This window comes from Quercus lobata, chromosome 10 (assembly GCF_001633185.2).
Source record: "Quercus lobata isolate SW786 chromosome 10, ValleyOak3.0 Primary Assembly, whole genome shotgun sequence".
NCBI lineage: Eukaryota > Viridiplantae > Streptophyta > Magnoliopsida > Fagales > Fagaceae > Quercus > Quercus lobata.
The window spans coordinates 14142598-14152524 of record NC_044913.1 but is presented as its reverse complement, the minus strand read 5'-3'; the positions used below and the strand labels follow the sequence as shown (position 1 = coordinate 14152524).

At 34.0% G+C, this 9927-nt stretch overlaps 2 protein-coding genes across 2 annotated transcripts; both read left to right on the top strand.

Moving 5' to 3' along the window:
* Positions 1-1250: 1250 nt before the first annotated feature.
* Positions 1251-2921, top strand: LOC115964045 (phenolic glucoside malonyltransferase 1-like). Its single transcript, XM_031083335.1, has one exon. The coding sequence runs from the start codon at positions 1426-1428 to the stop codon at positions 2803-2805; it is 1380 nt and encodes a 459-aa protein (XP_030939195.1). The 5' UTR covers positions 1251-1425; the 3' UTR covers positions 2806-2921.
* Positions 2922-7307: 4386 nt separating this feature from the next.
* On the top strand, positions 7308-8273 carry LOC115965682. The gene is made up of 2 exons (XM_031084970.1): positions 7308-7370; positions 7801-8273. The coding sequence occupies exon 2, from the start codon at positions 7806-7808 to the stop codon at positions 8253-8255; it is 450 nt and encodes a 149-aa protein (XP_030940830.1). The 5' UTR covers positions 7308-7370; positions 7801-7805; the 3' UTR covers positions 8256-8273.
* Positions 8274-9927: the final 1654 nt, after the last annotated feature.

The window sequence follows — 9927 nt, the reverse complement described above, 5'->3', positions numbered from 1 at the left end:
GGGGCGCTTGCACCCACGACAAGCAATATTCATTACCTATCATTATAACAATTTCAATTTCGTCTTCTTCTTCTAGTAAATCTAACCACTTCCTTTACCAGAGATTTATTACTTTTTTTTAATTTCACTAAAATTTAACATGTCATAATTGTGTTCCTCGTCTTTATGAGAATGAATGTCAAATTTACTGAGTCATACGGCCCACATCCCAACCATTCGGTCATGTGTAACTCTCTTTGAAAATAGTATATGAGCTGGGATGAACCAGGATTTGAACCTAGGAGCCAAAGCATGAACTAAAAAAATTTCAAATGACATGGTTTATTAAAAAAAAATTATGGTAGACAAAATAATTACACTTTATTACCATAAATATTTGAGACAAGAAGGAAATAATATGAACAAAAAAAGTTGAAAGTTACAATATGATATTCTAATATTTTCAAAGAAAAATAAAAAAAGAAGAGGACTTCGGATCTCCAAATTTTGGATAATTGGAATTAATATGTTGATTTTATCACGTTGACCAACTCACCAACATGATAAACTCAAACTTTTGGATGCAACTAAAAATCACACTAACGAAGTTTTCAAAACTTTGTTTGAAGATTTTAAAAAATTGAGATATTAATATTAAGTGTTAGTAATGCTACATCATCAATATTGGCTTCTAAAAGATTTTTGCATTTTATCTTTTGAAAAAAATTTAAATATTGTAATTGACTTTCCCATAATTTATAAATCAATTAAAAAGTTATATAAATTATTGTCACCCCTCTAAGGAATTTTTTTTTTTTTCTATGAGATTTTTTTGGTTATGAGTTATTGAATTATGATATTGGTGATTTGTGGATTTTTTATTGTGTTGTATTTGGACTATGAAGGGGCCATAGGTCCAAAGAAAGAGTTAAGTGATTAGTTTTTTTTGGGCTATTTAGACCAATCCAAAAATTTATGGGGCAACTATAAACTCTAAAATATGGGCATGCAAAGTTTTCAAAAAAAAAAAAGAAAAAAAGAAAAAAGAAAGGGGCATGCAAATAAAATAGCTACTTTGCAAACTTAAGAGCGATATTATCATATTACCCAGCTGTCAAATAGAGAAAGTAGCCGACACCCCCCCCCCCCCCCCTCCTCCCCCCTTTTAGTGGGTCCGTCCCTGTTTACGCGTTTCCTGTCAATATCAGAATTGCAGTAGCCTAGCAGGGGACTGGTTAGGATTTAAAATGGATGGAGGGACGGTAAAGGTTGAATCCATTTTTCTTTTCAGAAAATAGCTCTAGGAAATTATCACAATGAATAGAAAAACAGTATAAAGCAAAAGTATGCCCCATCATTATTTGATTACTTGTGAAAAGCTTTTCTAGGAAGTAAGAAACGTTTCAAGTTAGCAACAAAAGAGATTCTTCTGGTTTTCTCTCTCTAATGGCGACTCATAACTCATTGAAAATAGTTGAGGTTTACCGAGTGGTTCCTTTACCAAACTCACAAGATACAACCACCCCAAAGTCCCTCCCTCTCACCTTCTTTGACGTACTCTGGCTTAGGTTCGCACCGGTCCAGCGAGTTTTCTTTTATGAAACCTTTATTTCTATCACAACCTTCTTGGACTCCGTTCTTCCAAAACTCAAGCACTCACTCTCCCTCACACTCCAACACTTCCTCCCTCTTGCCGGTACCCTCATTTGGCCTCCAGAATCTAAACCCATCATCAATTACAAAGAGGGCGATGCAGTTTCATTCACTGTAGCTGAGTCCAATGCTAACTTCTACAATCTCTCAGTCAACAACTTTGTTCAAGCTGTGGAATACCATCCTCTTGTACCCGACTTGGCAACATCCCATGAACGTGCCAAAGTGTTAGCATTGCAAGTCACGATGTTCCCAAACTACGGGTTTTGCATTGGAATTACAGCACACCATGCTGTTCTTGATGGCAAAAGCTCAACCATGTTTATGAAATCATGGGCTCACTTGTGCAAACTTGGAGGAAATGCTTTGTCCTTGGTACCGGAGCTAACACCAAGCTTTGACAGAATGGTTATTAAGGACCCGGCTGGGCTAGAGGCAAACTTCCTGAATCAGTGGTTGAACCTAGATGGACCACACAACAAGAGCTTAAAGGTGTGGGAGCTAACAACTCCACTAGATCTGGTACGAGGTACGTTTGAGTTGACTTGTACAAAATTAGAAAAGCTCAGGCAGTTGATGAAAAGCGTATTGGAAGAGAACAATAATCAAGAACAAGCACTTCGCTTATCAAGGTTAACACTAACATGTGCCTACACATGGGTTTGCCTAGTTAAGGCAGAAGGGCTAAGAGACACCGATTTAATTCTTTTTATTAATGCAGACGCGAGGCCTCGCTTAGAGCCTCCTACGCCTGCGAATTATTTTGGAAACGGCGTTACTGGTCATCTTGCAGTTGCAGAGAGAAATGACTTGCTGGGAGAAAAGGGGTTGGCTGTGGCAATAAAAGCTATAACCGAAGCTATAAGAAGTTTGGATTATGGGGTACTAAGTGATGCTGAAAACCGGCTGTCACATCTGTTAACTATAAAGAAAGGCGAAGTGGCTCATAGAATTGCTGGAATTGCCGGCTCACCTCGATTTGAGCTTTACAATACTGACTTTGGATGGGGAAAGCCAACAAAGGTAGAGATGATTTCTATAGATAAAACAGGAGCTATACGTGTTTCGGAAAGTAGAGATGATGCTAGAGGAATTGAAATTGGATTGGTTTTAAAGAAACATGAAATGGAAGTGTTTGCATCACTATTTGCCAAAGGTCTGGAAGTCCTGTAAAGTAAAGTTACGAGTAACTGGAAAGATTATGCATCTTACAGAGACGAGATAATTAGCAAAGTGCGCATATGATTGGGAAATTATATAATAAGCTCAAAAAAAATAAAAGTATCTTTGCTCTTGTGAGCGGTTATGGTTCTGTAATTATTTGTGTGTTTACGTAGGGATCGTATTTAAATGCTCTCTTTGTTTTTGAACATAATCTAGTCAAGGATCCTGTGAAAGTTTTGTTTTGTTTTTGTTTTTTTTTTTGGGTGAAATTTAATATTAATTATGGTTGTAACTATACACCTCGTGATATTTAAAAAATGAAACGATTAACATTTAAAAAATTGGATTTAGTCACCTTTAGTAATTTTTTAATTAAATTTTTTTTAATAAGAAACTGTCACATCACTTATTAATTAAATAAAACGTGAAAGATTGAAACCAACTATCATTTGTTATTATGTATTTAAAACAAAAGAATATTTACTGTTTAAAAAAAAAAGGTACTAAAGATACTAAAAAATTCTCCCTTCATCATAATTATCAAAGAACAAAACAAAAAATTGGATGATAATTAATTTATATATATAAAAATCTAAGTGAGTTTTGAATTCTTTCTCCCACCTTCAAGAAGGCTACCAAAATATTGGAAGGTTACAAATCTAACTCAATTGAAATCCTTAAATTATTTATCTAAAAAAATTATTATTAGTATTGTTTTTTTTAATATGAAATATGTTAATAACACCTAAAAACAAAAATTAAATTATTAATTCTACATCTAAAAGGAAAAAATAATAATAATTAGTATAATACAAAAAATTAAATAAATATTATTTAAATTTTTTTTAGAACCAGATAAGAAATTTAATTGATGAATGAAATCATTTTAGAAAATATCTTTCAAATCTAGTGGTAGTTCTTTCCCCTACACGTCAAGATTAGCACATAAAACTTTTTGTCTCGGTCTCTGAAACTTTCCAAGAATTACCTCAGTAAGTAACTGATGGGAATTTGAAATGAAGAAGAAAGAGTGGATTGCACGTGGGTGATGGAGTGGAGTTACGTGAGAAGGTGAAAAGGGAGCTTCCTAGAAGCTTCCTAGTTCATAAATATCCGTGAATGTTTGTTTGATTATTTACAAAAATACCTAAATTTGAATTTTAAAATAATTAATCTAATCACTTTATTACAATTATGGTAGTATTTCTTTTAAAACATTATATTATATTCATTAAGGTTTTGTTTAAATACTATTTATTATTAAAAATTGAAAATTAAAAACAGAAAATATTGTAACAAAATAATTTTTAAATGTGTGAATAGTGCTGTGAAATTCAGTTTTAAATTTTTTTGCTGAAAAAAGTACTTGCAGGTCTTATGAACAGTGCACGGGACTCACTATTTTTCAGCCAAACGCAGGAACGCACAGAAAACGTCTTATGAACAGTGCACGGGATCCACTATTTTTCAGCCAAACGCAGGAACGCATAGAAAACGTGCGTTCCAAACCCACACTAAATGATATTACATTTATAAAATTTGGCTTAAGAATAACAATGAGTAATAACCATTTTTTATTTATTAATTACTAATATATATATATATATATATAAAGTGTTAATTTCAAAATGGTCTAAAATGGTATGTCGAAATAGGCCGGTACCAAAATATTTTATTTCAATAAACAAATCGAAACGGACACCAAAACGGTATTCATAACATTGGTTTTTGAGTTAGAACCACTGCATGTCCTTGGTGCGATGATCACTCCATAAGTATAAATACTTATAGAATGTGAATGGTAAGAGTTAAGATTCAAGTCTTCAGAAGTTTTACACACATATATAATTAAATTAGATTAAAGTAAAATCTTGTATTAAAAAAAAAAAAAAATAGCAGTTAGAACTGCTCTTCTAGCAAGAGCTTGAGCAAGCTAACCACCTTCCTTTTAAAATAAAGTATATAAAAAATTAAAGAAAGCAATGTTTTTTTTTTTTTTTTTTTGAGAAAAAAGAAAGCAATGTTGAATCTCCACGATCATTATTCTTACCTATAATATGATAAAATTGCGAGACACGTAATCCTTTTTTTAAAAATATCTCCATGAATAACGGATCATTATTAAATATTTAAGTCATTAAGTTGGAAAGTTGGTTGGAAGAAACTGATTTTTTTTTTTTTTTTTTAATAAAGAAATACTGATTCATCGCTGTGCCAAGAGCCAACGTCCTCAACTCGTACAAAAAAAATCAGCAAATAGCAAAAGTATTGTTAAAGGCTGATTTGGAAAATTGAGGAGTAGGGTCGAAAGAATCTATCAAATCTTTGACAAATGCCAATGCATTTATTTTGTGGAGTTTCTTTTTCTATTTCTCATAGTTGCAGTTGGAGATGCCAAAAATTTCCAACCATGACGCATCAATCCTATCTCACACAAAAAAATGGTAGTTTCTGTAACTGCCCTCTTGCATGTTTGGGGTGGGAGTGGATCTATCCGAAATATCGAAATATCACAACGCCTTTTCTTGACTCACGTGTATATTTGGTTTCAAATATGTTTAAAGTCTTATGATCCAACCACGGGTAAAAAGATTACACATGCTTGTTATATGCATTGTATCTAACTTACTTAATTGGCTGTGTTAAATGAATCATGTGCATTGCACATATTAAATACAAATATAATCTTTTAAAGGTGGTTATTAGAGCCCAAAACTCTAAATGAGTGTTTGGATCCAAACTTTATCCATATATATCGTTTAGGTTCTTCATTCCTCTTATATATTATCTTCTTTTATTATTATTATTTTTTTTTGGTAAACTATTATCTTCTTTTGTTTGTTGCATTGTGGTGTTACTAAAATGTCTTGAGGGTTTGGACTTGGTTAAAAGTCAACCAAGATGTAGAATGGTGCCATAGAAGTTGGATAAGTAAAACATTAGGCTCCTTTGAGATATATATATATATATATATATACATATATATGAATAATGTTATAGACATAATATTTGATACAACTATTAGGTTGACAAGTTATTTTTTGAAAAATATAATTTAAGATCCTTATGTTATAAATCTTGCCAAAATAACTAAGTAATGAATCACAACAATTCAAAACTTTAACCTCTTGATTGATATATTATACCTCAATTTTTGCAATATACAAAGTCAATAAAAAAAATAAAAAATGTGATGTAGTGATTGTAGACACCTCATTTTGTACTCAGTTAATAAACTTTAGTCTCCGGTCCCAATGATGAGCTTGACATGTCTACAAAAAGTAATTAAAGTTATTTTGATAGTTTGGAAGTAATCACAACTCAAAAGTACTCAAATCGCTTTAAAAACAGTGTTGAAAAATGACATTTGCTCATTGTTTTGACCATAGTTTTTGATCCACAAAGAATTTTTTAGTACAGTTTATTTCACTGGAAATTAGACATCTTGGGCTTCAATTTAAACATAAATTTTACCTAATTTCGATTAATATTGATTGAGTTAATTATGGCCGTTTGAAGTTGGGTCATCAGAGTTTTCAAATTAAATTAGGGTTTCCAGGACGCATGTGGATGCGAAGAGCATGCATGCATACGTAGCCCCAAAACTTCATGTTTTAAGACCCAAAGCCTCCCTCTTTGATGAGGCCCAGCCCCTAGACCCTTTGGAACGTCCGAAACCCTAAAAATAAGCCTAAAAACACTAGTTTAAACCTATAAATACATCTTTATGCCTCCAAACTCAAACCCTAGCGAGAGAGAGTTTATTTTTGCCTCCATCTTCTCTAAACTCACACACAGACCTGAGCACTTTTTTTAATCATAAAAAAAAAAAAAAAAAAAAAAAAAAAAAAAAAAAAAATCTTTAGTTAATTTTAAGGTAGAAACTTGTTTTCAATTGGATTTCTCAAAACCTTTTCAAAACTAATCTTGTTTTTGAGTTGTGATTACCTATAAACTATTGAAATCTTCTATTTACCTTGACATCTCATCGAATCTTGTTGTGTAGGTACTGAGGGGCCGGTTAAATATCAATCAAGTTTATATTCCATAGCAAGGTGGGTCTCTTTTCACGGGTTTTCCGGCCAAAATGGGCAAATGCCCTTTTTTCGGAAATTAAACATCTTTGTGCCCTCATTCTGAAACTAAATAGGGAAATGCCCCTCTTTTGTAACTCGATTTCCGAATTATCGAGTTATATGAAATACTCGATACTCCGATAATCGAGTTATATACAGTTTTTTCCAGCACTGCTGGCATTTGTTTTTTTTGAATCTCTACGTAACTCGATTTTTAAACAATCGAGTTAGTTATACTGTTATAAACCCTGATTTCGTACTGTCTTTGTGTCAGGTGGAGTGTTTCAATGTAACTCGATTTATGAAATATCGAGTTATAAAGTATAATTAATATCCGTAAAGTCGAGTTATTCTCTTATAATTTCTGCACACCTTCTCCCACTCAGTGTGCCTTGCTCTCTGCTCAGCTGAGGACGCTTTCTGCTGAATTGAGTTGGAACTCCTCCACGGATCAACAGCGGCTTTCTTCAAACTCAATTGAAATTTGTATCACCTCAGGTAAAAAATTCACATCACAATTTTAGGGCAATGTTATTTTCATTTGATATTGTACTAAATTTTGATTTTTTGGGTTGAATGAATGTGAAGTAAGGACATTGGTGTGATTTTGGTTATTTGTTGTAGTAAACGTTGGTGAGAAGAGAATGAAATAATTTCTTTACTATAGCAACATTTTGTATTGCACATAATCATCATTGGTCGGACATTTACAACAACATTTAGTGTTGAAGACAATGTGTAGACATCACCAACAATGTCTATTGTTTATGGTCAAATGTTGGTGTTAGTGTTAGTATTTCATTTTTAGCATGCAATAGTACACAATTTTATGAATGTCTTTGCTGTGTACCATTCTATGCAGGATTACATTATTTAGCAACAGTTGATACACACTGTTAACTTGATCATTTGGTGTTATTGTATTCAGTGTCAATGTCTGGTTCTGGCAACCCACAACTCTATAGGCCTCATGATGTGTTCACTGCTATGGGTCGTTGTTGGGTATTGGAAGATGAGTTCAGCTATCCAATCAATCCGAATTTGCGAAATAGTGCTTACGTTCACAATACCATGAGACAGGAGTGGGCTTGGTTATTTCGTGAACAACAAATGTTTTATGATGAGTTGGTTGGTTTGAAGTTGCCAGTGCCTCGGCGACTCGCATCACAAATGCCCAGAGACAGCATCGACGAACTTCGTAAAGCATTGAACCGCATAAGAGAAGAAAATAATCGAATGAAGATACGTCTTAATCGATATCGGACCCAAGTCGAGATTCGAGAGTCAGTGCAGGAAGGGTGGTACGAGCATGCACAGTTCATGCAATCACTTCTTGCTGATCCCATTTATCAGTCAGACGTGGAGATGTCAGATGAAGAGTAATCGTGTCGTGTCGTGGTGTAATTATTAGATTTTGTTGGAGAACTATTTTGCTTAACTATGTGTTATATGTATGGTTGCATTTGTACTATGTAAACCTTATTATTGATTATGAGAAGCATGCACGTTATTCGTAATGTAGATTATTCTCACATAAGTCATAAAAGTCAAATATTCTCACACATGATGTTTTTCAATAAGCACGTACGACATAACACAGAAAACATAAAATAACTTACACTAACATTATTAACTTAACCATAGACATAACACACACAATGGCATTCATTCTAATAGGTAGTCCTCGTAGTTGAGGACATTGTTACGTTCTGCCGGAGTGAGTTGCCTGTTTGTTGCAACGGCTTGCTCCTCCGCCAATTGTATCATATGATACCTGGACCTACGAAGTATCATAAGATTGTTCTCTTTTTTTATTTTCGTCACTGCACGCTCATATTGGTGCATGTTTTGTCGTGGCAGTGTGAGCGAGCTACGCTCGACAAGAGGCGCTCCGATTTGCAGGAGATCATTGTGCAGAGCGTTGGACTCGTTCACGCGAAAGTCCCACTCCTGTTGCAATCCGGCATAGTATTCCCTCTCGTCAGAATCTCTTTGCGTTCTATAGTTATTTGGAAAACGAGGTAGCATCCAATTACGCATTGACATTGGAAAATGTGAGTTTAGATCGGTATGTGTAGAAGTTTTGCAAGGGTAGATGTATGTAAATGGGACTTCGGTATGTGTAGATGTTTTGCAAGGGTAGATGTAAATGGGACTTTATATAGGGGTTTTGCAAGGGCAAGTATTCAGGTGGATGTGACTATAAGTATTCACGTGAATAAAGATTATATGAGTTGACAGTATATTGTTCAGTGGTGTCTGTTGGTGCATGTGATTCGTTGAGGTAGTTGTTTCATATGGCTATAGCTTGTGCTACAGTAGCGGGCTGGTGATGTGTACTGCAAAAGAGGTTGCGTATTTATTCACGTGAAGACTATTCAACATTGATGTGCTTCATCTGACATGATTTGACGAGACAATGTTGAGCCCATGTTAAATGTATCATAAACTTCTCAGGAATGCTATAGGTACATCATTTAAAAATGCTGCATTGCAAAAGGATGCATAGCTGTGTATTGACGTGCGTTTAGGTGATATGACTGGATAGGGTTCAACAGTGCAAAGCTATTGAGCAGCACTACGAACATCAATGTAGCAATAGGACCAATAACACTCGAAATTGATGCACAAAATTTTCTGCGTTGCTATGTGTATTGACGTGAGTGTGGATGGGTACTTCTGGTCAGGGTTCAACAATACTGAGCTATCCACCGTAGCTACAGTCATTGCTCCCTATGGTGGAATTTGGCAAGTATGATTGAAGAAAGCTGATAACAACATTAGGTTTTGTAATGGTTGGCAGGATTTCGCTGAATACCATTCTATCTGTTATGGTTATTTTTTAGTCTTCAGATATGAAGGAAATTCAAGCTTCCATATTGTTATATTTGATAAGACTGCCATTGAGATTCAATATCCACGTAGGAAGAATTGTAAATTGGAAGATCATGAGGTAAAAATATCAAAAACTTAGATGAAGATGATACAAACATTTCTTCCTTAATGTACAAACCCATAAAACATGAAGTCAGAGAAAAGTTTGTTCTTAAAAAAT

What these genes read in the sequence shown, in the direction of transcription:
- LOC115964045 (XM_031083335.1), top strand. Translation starts at nt 1,426, where the DNA reads ATGGCGACTCATAACTCATTGAAAATAGTTGAGGTTTACCGAGTGGTT.
- LOC115965682 (XM_031084970.1), top strand. Translation starts at nt 7,806, where the DNA reads ATGTCTGGTTCTGGCAACCCACAACTCTATAGGCCTCATGATGTGTTC.